The 23,236-nt window shown below is 46.1% G+C and overlaps 1 protein-coding gene across 4 annotated transcripts in view; it reads left to right on the forward strand.

Moving 5' to 3' along the window:
• Nucleotides 1–21,591, forward strand: part of SCRN1 (secernin 1) — a 65,527-nt gene extending 43,936 nt beyond the window's left edge. For all 4 annotated transcript variants that reach the window (XM_004007933.5, XM_027968645.2, XM_042248634.2 and 1 more), the window contains exons 4-8: nucleotides 2,261–2,463; nucleotides 3,361–3,555; nucleotides 5,977–6,142; nucleotides 14,887–15,067; nucleotides 17,373–21,591. In XM_004007933.5, coding sequence (XP_004007982.3) covers nucleotides 2,261–2,463; nucleotides 3,361–3,555; nucleotides 5,977–6,142; nucleotides 14,887–15,067; nucleotides 17,373–17,531 — 904 coding nt within the window. In that variant the 3' untranslated portion in view covers nucleotides 17,532–21,591. The remainder of the gene's footprint in view (nucleotides 1–2,260; nucleotides 2,464–3,360; nucleotides 3,556–5,976; nucleotides 6,143–14,886; nucleotides 15,068–17,372) is intronic.
• Nucleotides 21,592–23,236: the final 1,645 nt, after the last annotated feature.

Genomic DNA, 23,236 nt, shown 5'->3' on the forward strand with positions numbered 1-23,236 from the left:
CAAACGGGCAGAGCAGGAGGAGAGTAAGTTAGAAACTGCAAAAGAGGGCCTTTCTGGTGGTCCAGTGGTTAGGACTTTGCCTTCCAGTGCAGGGGCCACGGTTCCATCCCTAGTTAGGGAGCTACGATCCCACATGCCTTGGGGCCCCCAAAAAACCCAAAAAACAAAACAAAAAGCAAAAGCAATGCTGTAACAAATTCAACAAAGACTAAAAATAGTCCACTTCAAAAAACACTTTTTGTTTCTAAATCTTTAAAAGAAAACCTGTGAAAGAGAAGTCACAGCTGCCAAAGGTGACCTTGCTGTCCCTGGCTGGGTATTCACAGGCTCCTCCCAGTGCTTGTTTGCACGGGTAAGTGGGGCCCTGCAGAGGCCCTGGGTGCATGCTGCCTAGAATGACCAGGAGCCACCAGGGACCTGTGGAAAGCAGGAAGCGGCCCTCCTGTGTGGCCAGCTCTTGGCTGTGAGAGGTACTTGCCACACACTTGTTCGCTCTGGACCTTCGAGGTGAGGTGAGTGCTTATGTCTTCTACTCCTTTTGGAGAAGATGACACGGACCAACAGAAGAGTCCACTACTTCCATCTTCTAATGAATTTTTTCTTATATGACTCCCCTGAGGCTTCAACTTCTCAAAGCATTGCCTTGTCATCAAGGCTTCCTAAGTAAGCTTAAATTGAGAAATGCCAAATGAATTGGTATGTAATTATCTCTGAAAATAAGCCTGTTGCAAAGGTAAATCCGGATCATGGAGTCCCATTATCTCTTCGTCTCCCTGGCAGCACAGTGCATTGTCCCTTCAGGAAGAATCAAACTGGGTGAATTTTAATAGTAATTGCATCTTAAGTTGAAAACTCACCCAGAACTGGCCTCTGCTGCCATCTTAGTAGGGTTCCATTGCCTCTGTTCTGAGACTCCATGCTTCTGTCACCAACATTACAATTTGAATGAAGAGATGAATAAAAAGAAATTTACTGAGCACCCATTACGTGCCATTCTCTTTCAAATCAGCCTGAGAGGGAAACAGTACTGTTTTTCACTTTACAGACAAGACAGTAAAGGTTTGAAAAGGTGACTCCTGGTGGATAACAGAGGCAGAATTAGAAATGAGGTCCCTTTATCTCTGAGTCATTTGTTTTTCTGTCACAGTCTGCTGTGTCTGAAAACTTGCTGATCACCTACTTGGTCCCTGGTGCCAATGCCATGTATTTTCATGTTCATTATCTCATAAAACCCATCTTCCTAGTACTCAGTGACGTAGGTGCTTATTTTACTGGTGACATAAAACCGAAGTTCAAATATATGATATAACTTGCTCAAGTTACACGGCTTCCCAGGTGGCGCTAGTGGTAAGAACTTGCCTGCCAATGCAGGAGACATAAGATGTGTGGGTTCCATCCCTGTGGGAAGATCCCCTGGAGGAGGGAATGGCAGCCCACTCTAGTATTCTTGCCTGGAGAATCCCATGGACAGAGGGACCTGGGGGCTACAGTCCCTGGGGTCACAAAGAGTCAGACACGACTGAAGTGACTTAGCATGCAAGCATACAGGCTCAAGTTCCGTAGAGGGGGCGGTCTCTGTGGTCTCTTTAAGGAGTCTCTTCATTGGAAGGGCTGGGAGAAGATGGCTGTTTCACTTTGGAAGAAGTTTGTCCTTTTGAATGACTGAAGCTGTAAGTCACACCAGTGGAGGTGGGCTCTATATAGAAAAAGGACTAGTCTTGTCCTAACCAGCCGCCCATTCCTAAGGAGATGGTGGGTGAATTACATTCACAGAGGACAGTGGCTAGCTACAGAGCACTTCTATTACTAACCCGAATACCTGGTATAGAATCCTAGAGGTCAGGGCTGGACTGGGCAGAGGTTTCCTTTTGCCCAGAGGCAGGAGGGAGAACAAGCCACAGAGAGATTCTCTTGTTAAGGTCTTCTACGAAGCTGGCCAGCTTCAAGGGAATCAGAGTTAGAAAATAGAAAAAGAGAAACAGCCAAGCTTCCTTTCAAGAGAGAGAAGCCACTGGGCTCCTGACTGTGTGGAAAGGGCGTGGCCAAAGACAGAAAATGCCCCCATGATTCTGAATGGAATGTCTGCTCTGTATAGTGAGTTCAGATGCTGTTTATCTGTTTGTGTATCAGCCTGAGTATTTAACGTAGTTATGCACGTCGGCATTCTTCATCACTCAGCTTGGTCCCAGCCTTTGATGCCTGTGCTAATAATGAGGTGATATGAAATGACAGAGGTGTGCTTCTGGTCCTCTTTCTTCAGGCTTGGTTTAGAGAGAGGGGCAACAGCTAAAGAAGCCTTAGACGTCATCATCGCCTTGTTGGAAGAACATGGACAGGGTGGGAATTATTATGAAGATGCAAACTCCTGCCACAGCTTCCAAAGTGCATATCTGATCGTGGACCGTGAGGAGGCCTGGGTGCTGGAGACTGTAGGGAAGTACTGGGCTGCAGAGAAAATCACAGGTGAGTGGGGGTGGCTGGTGGGGAGTTTCAAGGCCAGGAAGAGCTAAGGCCATGGTGCCTGGACTTAAGACCCTCTCAGTGCTACATCCGCAGGCTCTAACGTGCTCCTCGTTTCTGGGCACCCAGATGCACACACATTTGCACGTACATGGCATTATTTTAAAACAATTCATTATCGGGAATTCCCTGGTAGTCCAGTGGTTGGGACTCCATTCTGTCATCGCCAGGTACCTAGGTTCAGTCCCGGGTTAGGTTACTAAGATCCTATAAGCCTCACAGTGTGGCCTAAATAAATAAATAATTCATTATCAGGGTCACTGTGTTTTTCTAAATGTTGGGGCCTGAAAAAATCTGAATGAAGAAGTACCATATTTTAAAATTAAAAATATATATATATAGAGAGAGAGATTTGAGCAGAGGGTAGTAGTTAAGCGAGACTAACCTGGTGAGGAGAAATGTCCGGAGCTGTGACATTCGTGAGTCTTGTTAGCAGCACAGAGCCTCTTTCAAAGAACGTTTCACTTTTCTCGTGGGTAGTAAATGCTTGGGGTTTAGTTTGTCAGGTCAAGTGACTCGCTCATTGAAAACGTGATAAAATGTGTCAGGGCTGCTCAAACCTGCTGCTGCTAAGTCGCATCAGTCGTGTCCGGCTCTGTGCGACCCCATAGCAGCCCACCAGGCTCTGCTATCCCTGGGATTCTCCAGGCAAGAAGCTCAGACCTTCTAGGAGATCTTAAAAGAAGACCAAGGACCTTATGTTTCTCTCTTCAGAAATGGAATTGATTCCTCCATATAGTTAGAGTCAAGTTGCAGGGGAGAGCTGCCCTGTAATGTCCATTTCTTGATAAAGTCTTTATAAGTCTATTTCTAAATAGCTGGACTTTGTACACTTTACAGAGGGAGTCAAGTGTATTTGCAATCAGCTTTCGCTCACGACTAAAATCGACGCAGAGCATCCGGAACTCAGGAGTTATGCTCAGAGTCAAGGTTGGTGGACGGGAGAAGATGAGTTTAATTTCTCTGAAGTTTTTTCTCCATCTGATGACCATCTAACCTGCTGTTCAGGCAGAGACACCTTAGAAAAGCAAGAAGGTGAGTTGGGGTGTTCCTTACAGTTCTCTCTCGCATACCGTTTGTCTTGCAGCTGTTTCAGAGACCTTGTTTGAACTTAGGAGAATAAGCAAAGAGGAAAAGTGGAGAACAGACCTTGTCCTGTATACAGAAACTGACTTGTGCTAAAGTCCTTGCTGTGCAGTCATATGACCACAACTTGTATTTATTTTCACATGACGCTTTTTTATCCATGGATGTTTCCTGCTCCCATTTCTCCTTTAAATGCTGATGTCACTATGCTTGTCTTTGAAACACTTAGTGCAGCCTTGCTTATACCTCAGCATTTGTACATTTGATGTAACTCCTCTGTATATCTTCCTGTTTCATTTGCCTGCTGAGTCTTGCCATCAGGGGTGCTATCTTTTATTCACCTTAGGATCCCCTTGTGATGCCTGTTATGGCTCTTTGTTCCATGAACACTTGTTGAGTCAAATTGTTGAATTCCTTTCATGAGCCCTCTATTTCCCACCCGATATTGACTTAGCCAGAATCCATTTTTAGGTAAATGTGGTGACTGGTAGCTTGTTACTTTTGTGCCTGAGTGGAAGACCCTTCCCTATAAACCACATTTTATATTTGCTGGTGAGACATGTGTTTTGTGAGTCAAGCCTTTGGTGATTTAGAATAGGAGTTGACCTGTTGGTAGATGCCTGTTTTTTGTTTTTTTTTTTAAGATGCCTGTTTTGTAAATAAAATTTCCCTGGAACACAGCCACACCTGTTTATTTTCCTGTTGTTTATGACCACTTCCATGCCGTGTGGCAGAGTTGAGCAGTTGCGACAAGTCCAGCAGAGATTATAGGGCCCATGTCTTTGTGTGTATATGTGTCTGTGCTCAGTCATGTCCAGCTCTTTGCGACCCCATGGACTGTAGCCTGGCAGGCTCCTCTGTCCATGGGATTCTCCAGGCAAGAATACTGGAGTGGGGTTACCATTTCGTCTTCTAGGGGATCTTCCTGGCCAAGGGATTGAGCACGCGTCTCATGAGTCTCCTGCACTGGCAGGCAGATTCTTTACCACTGAGCCATCTGGGAAGCCCTCTAGGACCCGTAAGGCTAAACTGTTTCCTGTCTGGTTCTTAAAGAAAAAATTGGCTGACTCTTAATCTAGAAGAACACTTTAGGACTTTTGCTATAAACTTTATTAATATATTCTGGGTAGAAAGGTAAGAAAGTGTTTAGAAATGAGAATCTTATAAAAAACTACAGTTTTTAATTGAAAAAATCTAACTTGGTGAAAGTATAATACATAATACCAATTGTAAAGTAGTCCTGCCTAAAATATCAAACATTGACCTGATGCAGCTTCTGGATCTAGCTACTAGTTTGCCAGAAATTCAGAGGATGGAGGAGAATATTAATAACACCATCTGCAAAGTGCAGCTTAAAAAGTCCAGAGTATGGGAGACTCAGGAGAAATGGCCGAGCAAATAAAATGCAAGGGGGGAAAATGAGAGGCAGTGGTTAAAAGAGTTTTAAGAGACATTATCCATCTGTCAGATCCTGGTTTAAATCAATAGATTCATTTATGAGACAGGGAGGAAGTTTGAACCCTGGATAGTTGAAGAACATGGGGACTTGTCGTTAATATTTTTAGGTGCAATGTATTATTATCCATGGAGATATTTACAAAGAGGATATGAGTTGTGGTAGCAAAGTTTAAGGTACCTTTTCCCCATGTGTTGCTTTGATTTTATCTTTATGAATACAGATTGAAAAAATACCATTTTAATGAATTACCAACAGAGGGAGAAAGTGAAGAACCAGAATTCTATGTAGGGAAAGATTTGTTAGTCTGTTTATCTGAAGTCAGAGCCAATAATCCTTATGGTTCTCAATATTTGAAAGACGTCTCTGTGTGTATTTCCCACTGTGGAGAGGTCATTCCCTAGATATAATAACTCTAACCAGCAGGATTATACCAGAGAGCTCGCTTGGTGCTCTGCATAGATTGTATACTTATGAATATCATTCTGTTGCATATGGTACTAGTTGAGGAATTGCTAAGTGCTGTAACAAAAAGACCCCAAAATAATGTGGTTTAAAAAAATGCACCTTTATTTCTCTCTCCTAGTCCAAATGTATATAGACAGTCCAGGGTGGGTGGGTTGCTTTACCTCAACATGTGACTTGCTTTCATGGTCCACTCACTGGCATCTCCCAGCCAGCAGGAAAGGAGGGAGAAGAATGAAGGGCAAGCATTCCTTTTTATGGATGTGATGGGCGAGTTGCACACATCATTTCTGCTTACCTCTCATTGGTCAAGATCTATCCTGTGACCACACCTAAAGTAGGGCTCTTCTGTTCCCAGCTGTAATTTCAGAGGTTCTGTTACTCAAAAAGGAAATAACTAATGGATTTTGGTTAGCCGCTTGCCTCCTCCCTCTCTTTTTTCTTTGCAGAAAGCATCACTGTGCAGACCATGATTGATGTCCTACGGGACAAAGCCAGTGGAGTCTGCGTGGATTCTGAGTCTTTCCTCACCACAGCCAGCATCGTGTCGGTCCTGCCTCAGAGCAGAAGCTCGCCATGCGTCCACTACTTCACCGGGACCCCAGATCCTTCCAGGTTTGTCCGAGACATAGTCACACAGCTGGCAAGTGTGTGCTTCCCCTGAGAGCTCATCCAGTAATCACACCCTGAGTTCCTGCCCTTCCCTATATAGTCACATTTTTCAGTATCACCATGACCAGTGCCGTACAAGAGCTGTGAAAAGGGAAGTTCTTGGCTTTTATCACGTAGTGTTCATCACAATCATGGAGGCAAATTGTTTTAAATTCAACATTTATTAATATACATTATGGGCCAGGCATTGTGTGCTGTATATGTGATGCAAAGATAAATAAAACTCAGTGAGACAGAAGAGATAACAGGAAAGCTCAGGATTGATCAGAAGCACCCGTTGCTGTGAGTTAGAGAACAAAATGGCCCAGAGACAAGGTACATTGCAGCCACTTCAAGGGCACTGGCCTCTTCTCTAAGACACTGTGTTTTAGGGCATTGCTTCCTGCCCACACACCTCAGCAAAGGGCTTGTGGCCTCTAGAATAAACCACTTGAAGTTGAATCCCACCTCCGTCACTTAGTATTAATAGCCAGTAAGTCCCTTAACCTCTCTAAGCTTGTGCCTGTCCTATACAGTGGGCATAATCCCAGACTGTACTTTTTTATGCTTGTTGGGAGGATTAAATGAGATAATCCAAGTAAATGCATAACAGGTTTAGCTATTATTTTAGACTATCTCTGGTCTGCCTGGCAGACAGCAGCCCTTCTCAGTAACTTTCAGTCCTGCACGCCAAGATCATGCCATTGGTAACTTAGACACAACCATCGTGACTTCTAAACGATCAGAATCACTTGAGGGGAGTTTTTGAAAACTACAGATGTCTTAACCCAAACCTTTTGTGTCAGGAATTTTAAGGTGGGCTTAGGAGTCTGTCCAGTAAGTCTGATTCCTAAGTCTGATTCCTCAGGCTCTAGAAGACTGCCCATTCCAGCAGGATCTCTGGTACTTTTCACATGTTCCATTGGCTGATCATCATTTGAGTATCGGGTGTCAAACCTTTGACTCTGCTACCCGGCAATCTGTAGCTGTTTGATTTCATTCCCTTTCCAGCTGAAAATACTTAACTCTCCTCTTCTTGTTTCAGGAATACAGGCAATGGCAGTGCCCAGCTAGGGACTGTGTCTTAGATGACTCAGGGGAGAAGCCAAGTACCTTCCCTGACTCTTTGGCCTCCCTGTCCCAATATAAGTAGATCTTTCTAGCAGGACCTATTAAATCCTGTATAAACTGTCCTTAGTCTTTCATTCACTCATTTATTCATTCAGTAAGCACTTGTTAGGTACCTGCTGTGTACCAAATATTATGCTTATTGCGTGCTAGAGACTAACTGTTTACAAGATAAGAGGTGGCACAAAGAAGGCAGTGAAGGCGAAACTTCACAGAGGAAGAACTCTTGAGCACTGGTGTCGTGAGAGGAGGGGTTTGTTAGGTGCTGAAAGCAGGAATGACCTTCTGGGTGGGAGGGAACAGCATGTGCCAAGGCACAGAGGCATGAGCCAGCACGGCGCCCCTTGCAGCTGTGCATCCTTTTATGTTTGAGTTTCCATCCGTCTCCCCACTCCCCCAGTACCTCCCAAGCCCAGCGTGGGCCCTCTGCTGGCCTCTAGCCAGGAGCCTCACCCACTCAGCAGTATTCCAGGCAGCCTCTCAGGACACGCCTCTTGTTTGACTCTTTCTCTTAATTTGATCTCCCCGTTAGGAATGCCTGGTTCTGTGATCCCACTCCCACCCCCCTTTTCGGTCGATCAGATCTGGGGCTCGTCCTTCCTCTCCCGTGTGGATGCTGACCTTGCTTGCTGGTGGCTTTTGTGAGCACTCTGTGCTGGCCCACAGGGATACGTATAGGCTTTCAGAGTCTGTCTGGAACATCCTGTCAAGGTCTTTAGACATTGTTCTTCCGGGAAAGGAGCCTTTGAAGGAGCGGGTTGAGCTGAAGAGCGACCACAACAGCCCCCTTGGTTCCTGACTTCTCAGACACCTGCTCCAGCTGTGCTTAGAAGAGAGCTTTGTGGTGCCCGGATGTGAAGATAAAGTAATTCTGATTCCTAGGCTATAGGACACAGCCCAGTGCAATTCTAAAAATGTGCTGAAAAATAGCTTTCTAATATTTAAAAGTAAAAATTTCAAGTAATTTTAAAAGAAAATTATTCATGGCTAAATTAATTGAAAAGACCTTAAAGGCTATTAAGGGCTTCCTGGAAGACATTCATTTTTATCATCTATGGTTAAATGAACTACATTGCCTACTGTGACTACAGAAATGTCATAAAATTTTTTTCTGCTATTCAACATTTCAATGTTTCTTTGTAATTGGGCATCCTCACTATTTTATATTTTGTCAGCAGGGAGCATAATTACCTACTCTTGGGTTTTAGGTAATAAAATTAGGGAAATTTTAGCCGGCTTCTGCTAATGCTACAAACAGAGAGATGTTTGCAGGAAATAGTTTCAGAGCTGTGGCCTTGCAGAAGATTATGCTCAAAGAAGACTGTTATTTATCCTACCAATTAATGTTAGAAACCGATGAACATGATCGTACTGTTGTTCTGTCTGCTTCAGCACTTCTTGGCTCTTTGCTCACTATATTAATTATAGATCCTTTTCTCAAAATAGCTTGTTCTCATAGTCCCCTTTTTTCTTCCTCCTTACCTCCTTTCTCTCCCTCCTGATTTGTACCAGGTATTATGTAAGTTTGAGAGTTGGAAGCAGATACAAAAGCCAGAGTTTGAGAGATAGAGGGAGATGAAGAACTTTAATTTTATTGAGTAGGCAAGTTCCATCATGTGATATATTCTGATGAGTCAGCTAGTGCCTCAATCATCCATATAGCGACACTGATTGGCTCTAGTGCACCAGTTCTAACCATTTGCTTCGTGGAAGCCAGTATCTGTTAAAGCTTCATCGGTATCAAGGATTAGGAAGGGAAAGAGCAGAGAGGTAGCTTTGCATTTTGAGACAGTGTAATTTCCAGGATCCATTGCTGTGTTGGAGTTTGTGAGAGCTGATGATGTCATGTCTGCCCAACCCTGTGTTCAGTAATGTCACATGGGTAGCTTGAGAGGGGCCCCAGTGAGTGTGTTTACACTGTGGAAGTCAGCAGACACTATGAATTAGGGCTTATTGCTTCCACTACTTAGAAGCTCTCACATCTGAGAAAACACAAATATTCAAGATACAGGAGGATAAACCAAGTGGAGGAAAGAATTAAAAGTATTTCCATTTTAAATATTAGAAGGCTGTTTACCAACCCATTCCTTTAATTGCATTAGGCCATGTAATTCAGCCTGGAAAACAGAAAATAGGGAGGAAGTTCTAGGAAAAGAGGGTCTTTGACCCACTTTATGGCAGGGAACTGGAGAGATGCAAGGGATACCGGGTGTGTGTGCGTGTGTGTGTGTGTGCGTGCGTGCGTGCGTGTGTGGGTGTGATGCAAGGGATACGGGTATGTGTGTGGTGTGTGTGTGTGATGCAAGGGATACGCGTGTGTGTGTGTGTGTGATGCAAGGGATACGGGGTGTGTGTGTGTGTGTGTGTGTGGGTGTGATGCAAGGGATACGGGTATGTGTGTGGTGTGTGTGTGTGATGCAAGGGATACGCGTGTGTGTGTGTGTGTGATGCAAGGGATACGGGGTGTGTGTGTGTGTGTGTGTGTGTGATGCAAGGGATACGGGTGTGTGTGTGTGTGTGTGATGCAAGGGATACGTGTGTGTGTGTGTGTGTGTGTGTGATGCAAGGGATACGGGGTGTGTGTGTGTGTGTGTGTGTGTGATGCAAGGGATACGGGGTGTGTGTGTGTGTGTGTGTGATGCAAGGGATACGTGTGTGTGTGTGTGTGTGATGCAAGGGATACGGGGTGTGTGTGTGATGCAAGGGATACGGGTGTGTGTGTGTGTGTGTGTGTGTGTGTGATGCAAGGGATACGGGGTGTGTGTGTGTGTGTGTGTGTGATGCAAGGGATACGGGGTGTGTGTGTGTGTGTGTGTGTGTGTGATGCAAGGGATACGCGTGTGTGTGTGTGTGTGATGCAAGGGATACGGGGGGTGTGTGTGTGTGTGTGTGTGTGTGTGTGTGTGTGTGTGGTGTTTGCTTCCTCTTCTCCCAGGTACTAGGCTTGAGAGTCTGCGTTGCATCAGTTGAGACTGTCTCATCTGGTTAATTCAAATGTCAGTGACAAGTGGAACCTTTTCATTATTGGAGATAATGTTATAGACACTGTGGTTTATATAAATACAGGGCCGCAGCCTGCATGGACGACACCCAGCTGACGACCTTGTGTAAAATAGCCCTCCCTTTGATTTCATTCCTAACTCTCGCAACAGTATCTTTTTGCTCTCTCCCACCCCACGGTTTTTGACTTTTCACAACCTCGCAGGGTATCTGGATCCAGTCCAAAGGGTGTCCCAGGCTCCAGAAGTACTAGTTTTCTTTCCCCAAGTGGAAACGCCCTTCACAGATAGGTTCTGCTCTTAGCCAGTGGCTTTAGCTATGTATGTGATTTAAGTGATCCACAGCCAAGCAGGGATGACCCATGGATGAACCATTCAGAGGGACACATGAAATTGAGGGAAACTGGTTCTTCCAGGCCCATATCAGATTGGTTTAAAGTTTAGCAGATTCATCCAAGCAGGGCCCTTTGTGCTGCTGTTTTTGTGCGAGCAGATCCACCAGGGACTCTGGGGCAGAAGTTAAGCCCATCACTCTGGGAGTTTCTGCATCATTGGTAAGAACACAGCCATGTTTTAAGTAAGAAATGTGAGCTGGCCAGTCATACTAGAGGTCTGTGTCAGAGTCAGCCATGAACCGCTCTCGGGGTGTTCAGTATGAGTGATGAACTAGGCCCCACCGTGGCTGGGTGTGCCGGGAGGGGTTGTCATGACCCACACGGCAGTTCAGCTTTGCCGCTGGCTGGATATTTGGCCTCGATCAGTCATTTCATCTCTCGGAACATACATTCATTCAAGTGTCATTTAAGAAGCTACCATCTGAGGTTCACTTTTGGGAAAATGTCAGAGTATCTTCTCACCTACTTGTATTTGTAATGTCATTTTCTGTAATGTTCGGTAAGAAATCAAAACATTTGGAAACCACTGAGTTTTCCATGTTGCCCTTCTCTGGATCTATAGACATAAGTGATCAGGTTGGAATTATAGAGAATTTCCACATTCTGGTATATTATTGCAGTTTATTATGGCAATAATTTTATTTATTCAGTCTCAAAAAAGAATCTCCCTTTAACCATTTGACGGTAAAATAATCCAGCTGCCAGTGCAGGAGCCTCAGGTTCAGTCTTTGGGTCAGAAAGATCCCTTGGAGGAGAAATGGCAACCCACTCCAGTATTCTTAACCTGGAAAATCCCATGGACAGAGGAGCCTGGCGGGCTACAGTTCATGGGGTCGCTAAGAGTTGACACGGCCAAGTGAGCACAACCACCTGACGAATACATACTTCATGTTTTTAGCAGCTGAGGATGCTGAGTTCCTTATAGACTTTGGAAAAAAGATTGGAGGACTTTGGCTGCTTTAGAATATTACAGAAACCTCATCATATTATTAACTTACTTATTTTTAAAGTTAATGTGGATGGATGGGAGGGATAAACATATAGTCCCTCTTGTCTTACACATGCCACCAGACACTCTCTCACTAATGTTAAACTAACCTCCACATGCCAGTGAGTGTGGACCGGCTTGAGGTTCCATCAGGCAGGGGGTTTTGACATTTTTCTGTTGTTGTTGTTGTTTTTTTTTTTTTAACTCTGCTGTTATCTTGTGTACTGGGTGCAGAAGACCACAACTGTGCTTACCATGAACTTCTTGAAAGCACAGGTTCATAAGCCTCATGATGTAGAAAGAAAAATAGCACAATAGCTTTAGCAGCTGAAAGGGAGAGATCATTGCAGCCCATTGAGAGACAGAGAGGAAAAATGATGGGCCCCACAGCTGGTCAGAGGTCATGAGGGGACACAGACCCATATTCGGAGTCCAGCCTAATTCCTGGCCCTGCTGTGGTGAGGCAGGCAGACCTGGGCAGTTGCTCAGGAGGACCCGGTGCCATGGTTCTCCCCATGGGGCCAGTTTCAGGATGGTCCTGAGCCGCATAGTAAGTAAAGCACCAAGTTCCAAAAATTAAATGACAGGCTTGCCTGTGAAACCTGACTCTCACTAGGACTTTGGAGAGGTGGAAAAGAGAGGTTCCGTTTGGGGGATTGTATGGGATACAGAAGTGAGCACCGGCTGTGTGGCCTGGGGCCATGTGAAGTGGGAGAACCGCTGTCCCAAGGGGTCTCCTTGGCAGCCCAGGCTCAGCAGCTCTGCTGGACACTGCTGATCCTCTGACTCATCATGGTTGAGCCTGCCCCAGCCTCACCGCCAAGTCCAAGCTCAAGCCCATGGGAGCCCTGGCTCTGACCCCTCTCGGTGCAATGCCAGGCCTAGGGAGGAGGTGTGAACTATGCAGGCTCTGGGCTGCAGGGTCTCAGGAGATCTCAGTGCAGGCCAAGGAGGCTGCAGGAGGCTTCTAGTCTGCTAGAAGACAGTGTGCGCACTGACTTTTCAGGAAACCCCGAGGGCTGTCAGGCCCAGAAGGGTAGGACGTTTGCCTGCTGTGAAGCTGCTGTGTTGTCTGAAACCAGAGGTGCCAGGAGGCAGTTAGTTCTGGGTATCTCTCTGCTGGACTCTCCCTTACCACCACCTCCTCTATCCTTCCCCATCCATTACCCTCTTCCAGTAAACCCTCAAAATACCCTCAACTAAATGACCAGTTGGAGAATTCGACTCCATGGGATCAAAATTCTGTAGACATTAAAAATTTTTGCATTATTTCCTTCCACTTTCAGCAGTCACCCACTTGACATTCAGGAGGAAGGAAGAGAAGTGCTGCGTTTTCAGGAGGCAGTCACAAGTGGTAGTGAGTGTTCCCTCTGTACAAGGTAGCTCCTGGTTTCTCAGGGAGGGAAGGATTTTGGGAGGACGTGGCCTTGTGGAATTAGGCCCAGCCCATGTGCCTGTGCCTCATACTTCTCGGTGGGCAGAGCCAGTTTCCTGTATATGTTTGCATCACCTGCAGAGACCAGCACTTAACCAGTCCCACCCACTTTACCTGGTGGCCTCCCTGGCGGCTCAGACAGTAAAGAATCTGCCTGTAATGCAGGAGACTCGGGTTTGATCCCTGGGTCAGGAAGATTCCGTGGAGAAGGGCATGGCAACCCTCTCCAGTATTCTTGCCTGGAGAATCCCATGGACAGAGGAGCCTGACAGGATACCGTCCATGGGGTCACAAAGAGTTGGACACAACTGAGCAACTAAACTTGTTTTCACCCACTTCACAAGCTTAGGGTGCAGCTGCTTTCAGTATTCAAATGAAATTAACATGAGCGGGATCTTTCATGCTGTGATCACGGTCTTTCTCTCACCTGAGTCCTTTTCCCTTGATAACCTCAGGAAACTAATCTGAGGGTTCGCTGCTGGTTACTGTTGTCTTTGGTTATGCTCCTTAGACCTGGATGTCATCAGTCTCCTGGGGACATTAACAAGCAGGTTCTAGTTAGCAGGATGGGGGTGGGGCCTGAGAGTGATATTGATGCTCAAGTCCAAGGACACAGTTTGGGTGCAAGGGTCATGGGTTCCCAGCGCTTTGCAGATGGTTGTGTATGTGAAAATGTGTGGCGCACTGGATAGCCCAGGGACCTCGGGGTTCAGGGATTCAACTTCCCAGCTCACTTCTCACCCATTGGAGGCACAGAGTGGGTCAAGGTGCACTAAGTTAAGAGGACAGAGAATAACCCCAATCGAAGCCATACACTTGTCTCATTCTCTCTGATTGCTTTTGCAGGTGCCCCCGTGGTGTGATTGAACACAGGCCACCCTCGGGGCCCAGAGGTGCCATGCTCCCCCAGAACACTGCTTTGATCGAGCTGTGTTCTTTCTGGGTGCAGAGCTGGGAGAGTAAAGCTCTCTCCTTGCTGTTTCAGTCAGCTGTGCTCGCCACAGACCCCATCGGCCTAGAATGCCAAGACAGTTTCTTAGATACCCAGCTGTTTCAGGGTGTGTGCACATCGGGTGTGTTGCTGTGTCCCCAGGTATGCACAGGTATACACACGCATACATGTGCACGCACACATGGGCACTCGCATACAAAACCGTGTCCCTAAAGTTGCACCCCTTGTGCCAAAAGAGCCGAATCAAAGAGTTCTTGCTTCAGCCGCCTACTATGCCCTCGGCTGCCCTCTCACACAACCAGACTTCTGTTCTCTATGGCGTGCCCTCTCTGGGGCCCTTGGGGTTCTGTTTTGGTCATCTGTCTTCATCTGTGCCCTCCTTGAGTCTGTCAGAGATATTCCAAACATTTTCAAATAAGGTAGAACCAAAAAAAAAAAAAAGATGAGGTCTCAGACGCTGCCTTTCCAGGGGGCCTTGTTCCATGGTCCATGGTGGCGAAAGACTGACTCACATCGGTGGCCCATTGCACCCTTTCCTTAAAACACCGTGTGTTTTCATGGAGCTGAAAGGAGCTCTCAAAAGGCCTTCCCAGAACAAAGCTAGTCTGTGTCGATGTCTCCTCACTGTAAATAGAGCACCTTGCAGCTTATAGTCGGCAGTTAGTTTTATTAAAATAATCACTAAAATATGCAGTTGGCTCTCTCTCTCGGGAGGCACCCGCCTGCCACCCACCATGAGCTGACCCCCGGAATGTCTGCTGTCCTCAGGCCCTGAACCTGGTTTGGCTGAAGTGCTCTCCTTTCTCTCCAGGTCCATATTCAAGCCTTTCATCTTTGTCGATGATGTAAAACTTGTCCCCAAAGCACAGTCTCCCTGTTTTGGGGACGACGACCCTGCCAAAAAGGAGCCTCGGTTCCAGGAGAAGCCAGACCGCCGGCACGAGCTGTACAAGGCGCACGAGTGGGCCCGTGCCGTCCTGGAGAGTGATGAGGTGAGCCTGAGTGGGGGCCTGGGCGCGGGTGAGGTCACCAGGAAGGAGACCAGAAAGCGGATAACAAGCTCATCATTTTCCTCCTCTCCAGCTAGTCTGCTTCCAGAAACCCAGGCCCCCGAGGCCCTCGCTAGAATGCTGGTGGTAATTGTTCCAGCCAGCCTCTCGAAACCCAGTGAAAGCAAGCCTCCACTTTTGATGTTGTTCAAAATGCAGTGGCCTAAGAATATCCCTCTTTTACTTACTGTCCACCTGGGAATAACAGAAATGTGCAGTACTAGTTGGGAGAACTGGTTTCCTGTGGTCAGAAATTGTTTGTATACTTTTGGAGGTAAACAGTTGTATTATGGCAGCACTTTAAAGACGGAATCATAGTTTTGTGGGTTTTTTTGCAAGTGATTCTTCAAAAAATCGCTGGAGATGGTTGGTGGTGATGGTTGCATAACTGTGAATGTATTTATGCCACTGAACTGTATGCCTAAAAATGGTTAAAGTGGTAAATTTTAAGTTCTGTATATTTTTTTTCATGTAAAAAGTTTTAAAATTAACTGTCAGTTTTAAAATAGTTCTTCTTCAAAGTGCAACCCTCCTTCCTCTACCCAAAACTTTGGTTAATAAAGTAACATCAGTTCAAACAAGAGAAATATTCAATATATGCCCATAGCAGCCGTTAGTGATAGGCTTTCAAGTAAAATCCAAGCCTATATGTTTTTAAAACAATTTTGGCTATGTTGGGTCTTCATTGCACATTTCTCTCTAGTTGTGAAATGTGGGCTCTAGAGTGCAAGCTCAGTAATTATGGCACACGGGCTTAGTTGCCCCATGACATGTGGGATCTTAGTTCCCTGCCCAGGGATTGAACCTGCGTCCCCTGCACTGGGAGGGGGATTCTTAACCACTGGACCACCAGGGAAGTCCCCCCAGGTTTCTATTTTGCTGACAGAGAAGGAAGGAACATAGTTGTTAGATGCTCATCTGCTTCCCAGGCATTTATTTAACAACTTGTGAAGTTCCATTTTGTCTTGAAAAGAGGGACCTCATATAGGGAATCGGTGCACACATTTTGCATGGACTGGGTAAGCTTATTCTCTTACATCTGGTATAGTGGGCTTTCTAAGAAGGATAAAAAGAAGGACAACATCAACAGTAAATCCAAGGGAGTTCAGAAAGCATCTCTGAGAAGGGTAGTCTCCCTGTTTCTAGACCCTGCTCTTCTGTGCCCCAGAAATGACCATTCTGACGTGCAAAAGTCACAGAGTTATTCGATATTTGTCCTGCCTGCCAGATGTGTCCCCGGAACTGGAATGCTGCCACTACACTGCACTAGCTCTGTCCAGGGCCGCCTGCCCTGATTGCTGATGGTGCACGCTTTAGGTGGATGACAGTGTCACTCCCTGATGCACAGTTTTCTGGTTATTTGGCAAATGAAGGCAGAGGTAGGAAGGCCTGTGTGTTCTGAGGCATCCTACACAAAATTTCTAAGAGGTGAGGTAGATGAGGCTGGGTGGACTTTGAAATTTGGAAATGACCATTGGTTTGAGTTAAGGCAGCACTGGGAGATGGTGGATGAATGGTAATACCTGTTTCCCTGTTCTGGGAGTAACTGGACAAACGAAAGCTTCTCACTGTCATCCACTGTGAATGAGTGACTCTCACTTGGAAGAAGAGATGTCACCCCTTCAGAAGAAACAGTAAATTGGGGATAGACATGCCATTCACGGATCCATTTATTCATTCAAAAGGCATTGTTGAGAGTGCCTCCTCTGTGCGATGGAGGAACATAGAGATCAGCCTAGTTCTTACTCCCTGGGTGATTGCATCTAACAGGAGACCCAGGCAAGTAGACAGACCGTCACAAGACAGGAAGAGAGCAGCCATGGCAGAAGGAAAGGCATTGGATGGGGAGCCCCGGGGAAGGGCACTCTGACGGTGGGCATGAGCTGACCAAGTGTTGGCAGGGAGCAGGGTGGCCTGTGCAGTGGCAAGGAGTATCATGGGTCGGAGGAAGGCAGCTAATTCAGTCTGGCTGCAGAGAAAGGAGATGCAGGAGGCAGGGCAGGAGGTGAGATAAGCAGGAGCCTTGTGGGCTGCAGAGGGCCTTTCCCACTGTTACTCAGGAGTCTGGATTGCATCCTGAATGCAGCGGGAACTCTGTAAGTATTCCGGGTGGAGCAGTGACATCACCACATCCTGAGTGGCACCCCGTGGCAGTCCTGCAGGAAGCCCACTGAATGGAGTGGGGGTGGGCCCTCAGAGGGCTTTCAGCATCCACTCCAGTGGCCCCGACTCTTTTTATCCTTCTCAGGAGCAAGGTCAGAAGCTGAGGAAGACGATGCTGGAACTAGAGAAGCAAGGCCTGGAAGCCATGGAGGAAATCCTGACCAGCAGTAACCCCCTGGACCCCACCGAAGTGGGGGATCTCTTCTATGACTGTGTGGACACGGAGATTAAGTTCTTTAAGTGAAGTAAGCGTTCCCTTTCCCCTTCTTATTTAAAATTTCCCACCTTACTAAATTACCAGCAAAACAAACCACTCTCCTGTCCAAGTAAAATGAGAAAGTTGAGATGCGTCAAAGTCACAGTCCCCTTGTGTTCTGCCTTGAACCTTACAACGCCGCCCCCTCCTTCTGCAGCGTAGATCCCCTCCTTCTGCAGTGTAACGTGTATCCTCTTGCCTGTTGTCTGATCGTATGACTGTGTGGATTTTAAGCTGCTATTATTGTATTTCAGTGACAATGGACACATTAGCCTTTTCATGGGAGGACTAGAGTCCATCAGAGCCATGGAAGACAGGCTCCATGGCGCCGAGTTTGCGGGAAAGGCAAAATCTCTTGGAGTCTTACTCTTTCAATAGCGATTTCTTTCAGGTTAACAAAAGGCGTTTGTCTGGCCCTGAGCTCTGGTGTGTGTGTGCCCCAGGGAGGCTTCCGCTGAGACCCTGAGCACAGGCCAGTAACACAGAATGCCCCCGGCTGTGTCTTCTGAGATGCAAAACAAGGGGCAAGGAATGAAGGGGGCTCCGCTGGCTCCAGGCACAGCTCCTTCCGGATTCTCTTGATCCGAAAGAACCTGTGCACTGCGCTCGCTCGTGTGCAGTGGATCCACACAGATGGCTTCCGCTTTCTGTGTGAGCTGAAGCCTGCCCACCCCCTCATCCCCGTAGGGATTCAGGGGCAGCTGCACAGGTAACACTCCTGATCAGGGAGTGGCTCTCCTATCAGGCAAGGGGCTGTCCCTGCCATTCACCCGCCGCGTAGATGCGCTTGTGTCTTGAAATGATTCTGGGCCTAGTTTAGAATTAATTAAATGGCCCTGTGGCAGAGTTCCACCCCACAAAGCTGCAAATTTCTCAGCTAATGAAGGAAGGAAAAGGAGAAACTTTTGGTTGTTTAGATTCCAGTTAAAGTAGCTGGAATCTGAGCAGCCACCCCATTATCTCAGCAGAGACTTTAATTAAACTGATTTGTTTCCCATGTTGTGGGCTCATGAAGGATCTAACTTACCAGCAGAGCTCAGGAGAGCGTGTGAAGAAGACCAGATGGGCTCAGCACAGGGAAGACAGAGGGCAGGAAGGCGACAGATGGATGGAGAAGCATTTCACTCCAGGGGACAGTCCCACCCCCGCCCTTCCTGCCCAACCCTGTTACAGCCCACAAAGCCGTGGAGAAAGCACCTGGCTTGCCCTGATCTTTCCCTTTATTCTTCACGCCCCACATGGCCTGGTAGCCACTTTCAGGCTAGTAGCTGAAGTGGGCAGGTGGTGGTGGTGGCAGGGGTCTTACCTCCAGCTATTGAAACTCTCAACCACTCTTGACATGCACAGAGGCAGAGATGAGGAGGAGAGGTGTACATGTTAATACAGCAATGGGTGGGAGGGCTGTGGCTTCATTTCTCCAGCCTGACCTGCACCATCTGGGCCTAATCACCTTCACTGGTGATAGGTATTTGCAAATGGAAATACTATGAATATCAGGAGTCTTGGAAGTGACTTCCAGTTAGACTCGTTTTCCAGCTGCAATGTATCATATGCCACGAGAGCTGGAGAGGAATTGGGCCCCAGACACAGACATAGACACTGAGGGTCACAGGTGTCACTGGAACAAATCTTTTTTTCTATTAGCTCCCCTCCAAGGGTGTAGGCATAAGAGCACTGTGAATTTTTGCCCAGAAGTTTTGAAAATGTGAAACCTCTGTGAGTGATGAGACATGGGAGCAATATTTGAGCCGAGAAAACTAACAGCAATCGTTCACAGCAGCTTGTGGTTGCTGAATTTTGTCTGGGCTTGGTCTGGGCTTTCAGTGAGAGCTTAGGGTCTCCTCTTAGGTGGCATGGCCATTCTGAGAGCATCTGTCTACAGCTGTTGAGTGGGGAAGGGCAAGGCTTGAGGATGACACAGGCACCTCATCCCCTCCCAAACCCACCTGCTGAGTGGTTATTTAAAACAAGATGATGCAAAAAACCACTATAAAATTCCACCACATGGTCTCTCCTTCCCCTGTCATAGAAACAGTTCATCAGACCTGGCATGTCTGAGATACCCAAGGTGGTTAGGGGTTTGAGCAAAAGAAGTCTAGTGAGAATAAATTACCTAGAGGTCCAGCTTTCATTATTATGGGCCAAGCAAGGCCACGGGATAACCCAGCCAGCCTTATGCTATTACCCAGCCATTGTGCAGTGGGAAACAACAATGACCACTTCTGTTAAGGACATTGACCTTAGTCCAGCAACCCAGAAAAAGGCCAACTATAACTAAGAGTTGTGTGGGTTAATGCTATTATCACAATTGTGATGCCACTGTCTTACCACTAGAGGGCGGGGCAGCCCTTTTCTGGCAGAAGTTAAAGAGGCTGGGATGCTTAGACTTGTACAGAGGTGTACAGTTAAAGCTTGAATAATAGCAGTGGACAGATTCTTTGTGCATTGGGATGCGTGGGGAAAGACAAGAAGAGAGCAAAGAATCTGCTGATGTGGATGTTCACTTCTAGTGACAGTAACAGTTTGAAATATGCAGTTGGATTTTGAGGACACTTGCTGAGGGGGATGTTTGTTTTTAAATGCTCCTAACAGACTCTGTTTTTAAACGCTCCTAACAGACTCTGTTTTTGAAAAATGCTTATCATTACGTGGATAATTTCTTGAGCAGGGATTGATTTTCTAAAGGGAAAATGAATATATGCAAGGTGAACTATGAAAATTAATGTTTAAAGGTCAGTGTGTAAATAGCTTCCTAAAATGCCATTTGTGTATCCATTACGATTTGGGGGAGGGGAGGGGGCTGTGCACACCTTGTGCGGAAGGAAGACGTGGCCTTGAAGGACAGACTCTCTCCCCTGTTCTCATGCCCTATAACCAAACATAAGCTAGTTAGTCTTGGCTAGTAGATGGGATTTACCACTCTAACTAAGGAGGAGCAGAAGCTCCAGTAAGAGTAAATTAGCAAAGCAAAAGTAGTACTCCTTCATCCTTGGAGATGGTCTGGAATTTTAAGTAGAGTAAGGACATATTTGAAACTATGGTGATTCTTTAGTGCCCAGTAACATAAGACAGTGTTATTATTAGAAAGAGTCATTCTTATAAGCTAACAGAGCAAGTGTGTGCCTATTAGATATTAGCAGTGAAGTTCCTTCACTTTTGGATGGATTATTAGGTGTAAAAAATAATCATCAATGAGGCAAACTCCTTTGCGCCCTGCTGTCATCCCAAGCAGGTCCAGTTATTACACAGTTCTGCCCAGCCCGGCAGGAAAGCCAGGTGGGGCCAGTGTATCTGTTAAGAAACCACGGGCTGCATTCTTGACTGAGGAGGAGTCCGGTCATCTCTGGAGAAGGTCTTCAGGGAAGCCACTGGTGGTGCCGAGGTTAAGGCGTCTGCCTGCAGTGTGGGAGACTCAGGTTCGATCCCTGGGTCGGGAAGATCCCCTGGAGAAAGAAATGGCAACCCACTCCAGTATTTTTGCCTGGAGAATCCCATGGATGGTGGAGCTTGGTGGGCTACAGTCCACGGGTCGCAAAGAGTCGGACACGACTGAGCGACTTCACTCACTTTCCCGTGGGGGCGGGGCAGGGGCAGGGGCGGAAGGGGGCAGGGCCGGGGCGGGGCGGGGCGGGGCGGGGAGGGGCGGCAGGTCGCCCCGCCCAGCGCTGCCTGTGCTTCCCTGTGGCTGTTGTGGCCTTTAATTCCACGTGGTCTTAAGTCCCAGCTCCTCTCCTGTGGTTTGTGTCAAACGTGCTTTATCTGACTGAATCCAAACATCCCAAGATGTCCCGTGCGGATTTCTCGTGGGGATGAATATGTATATGTTTGCGGTCATGTTGTGAGAAGTTGAATGTGCGAGCTGGAAAATGCTAGGGGCAGGGAATAATAAAAGAGGAGAACCTTGCTGTTTCCTGCAGTGGGAACTGACTGTCGTCTTAATAGCCTTTTGTACAAATATCTACAAACCAGATAACTTTCCCATCCAGTGCTTGCCCTTGGAATTGTCTCTAAATACATCAAACATACAATAAAAAAGTACTGAAATTAATGTCGCAGGGCCTCTTCTATCTTGTGTTTTATTAATAAATGTGAGCATTGGCCACAACATAGAAAATGTATGAAAGGGGAAATATTTTATGACTGGAATCTTTGGAAAACCCAATCAAGGTAAGCGTTTTCTTCATTTATCCATTTTGTCGATAAACTCACTCTTTAAAATAAACATAAAACCATGACATACCACCTCACACCTGTCAGGATGGTTATCAAGAAAACAGAAAATTAGTGTTGGTAAGGATGTGGAGAAATTGTAACCCTCTGCACTGTTGATGGGGATATAAAATGGTACAGCTGATATGGAAAACAATATGGAGGTTTCTCAAAAAATTAAAAAGAATAAAGCCATATAAGCGAACAATTTTATTTTTGAGTATATACTCAAAAGAGTTGAAGGTGGAATATCTCAAAGAGATTTTTTTACACCCATATTCATACTAGCATTAGTCATAATAACCAGAAGGTGGAAGCAAGCCAAGTATCCATCAATGAATGAATCAATGATTCGTATAGACAAGCAATGGGATATTCAGCCTTATAAAGGAAGGAAACTCTTGACACATGCTACAACAAAAATGAGCCTTGAGGACATTATGTTACATGAAATAAGCCACTCTCAAAAAAAAAGTCAAATATTTGATTCCACTTTTATGAATTGCCAAGAGTAGTCAATCTCATAGAGCCTGAAAGTAGAATGCTGGTTGCTAGGTGCTGGAGGGGTGGGAATGGAAATGGGGAGTCTTTGTTTAAGGGGTATTGAGTTTAAGTTTTGCAAGATGATAAAAGAGTTCTGGAGACTGGTCACACAACACGGTGAATTTGCTTAACACGACTAAACTGTACAGTTAAAAATTACTAAAATGGTAAATTTTATGTTAATGGGTAGTTTACCAAATTAAAAAAAATCATCAGAATGGCTGGTGCCATCTATGCCAAGTGTCTTTATTTTAAAGCCATAGAGGCTCCATTAGAGGAAAGAATGCCACTTAAGAAAGAAACCATCTCTTCTCACTCTGTGACCTAGAAATGCCAGGTTACTTCAATGATTCTATCTCCATGTGACAGGGAAATGCAACTGAATGTTTTGTTCTTGAAAACAGGACGTAGTCACTGGCAACAAATGACCTATGTCAAGGTCAGAGTAAATGACGACCCCATTTATATGACAAGGAGCTGCTGACTCTATTTTTATTCTCAGCTCTTTTTCCATCAACATAAACTCCGGCAAAGTTCCAGGGTAACAGAGTGTGTATTAGTTTGCTAGGGCTGCCATAATGAAGGACTACCAACCAGGTGGCTATTTATTATCTCACAGTCTGGAGGCTAGAAGTCCAAGATCAAGGTGTTGGCAGAGTTGGTTCCTTCTGAGGGTTGTGAGGGAGAACCTGTCCACACCTCTCCCCTACCTTCTGGTGGTTTGCTGGCAATCTTCAGCATTTCTTGACTTGTAGAAGCATCACCCTAATCTCTGACTTCATACAGCATCCTCACTGTGTGTATGTCTGTGTCCAAATTTCTTTTTATAAGGATACCAGTCCCATTGGATTAAAGGTCCACCGTACTTCAGTAGGACTTCATCTGAACTTACATCTGCAACGACTCTATTCCTAAGCAAGGTTACTTTCTGAGGTATGGAG

The sequence above is a fragment of the Ovis aries genome, chromosome 4 (genome assembly GCF_016772045.2).
Source record: "Ovis aries strain OAR_USU_Benz2616 breed Rambouillet chromosome 4, ARS-UI_Ramb_v3.0, whole genome shotgun sequence".
In the NCBI taxonomy this organism is placed as follows: Eukaryota; Metazoa; Chordata; class Mammalia; order Artiodactyla; family Bovidae; genus Ovis; species Ovis aries.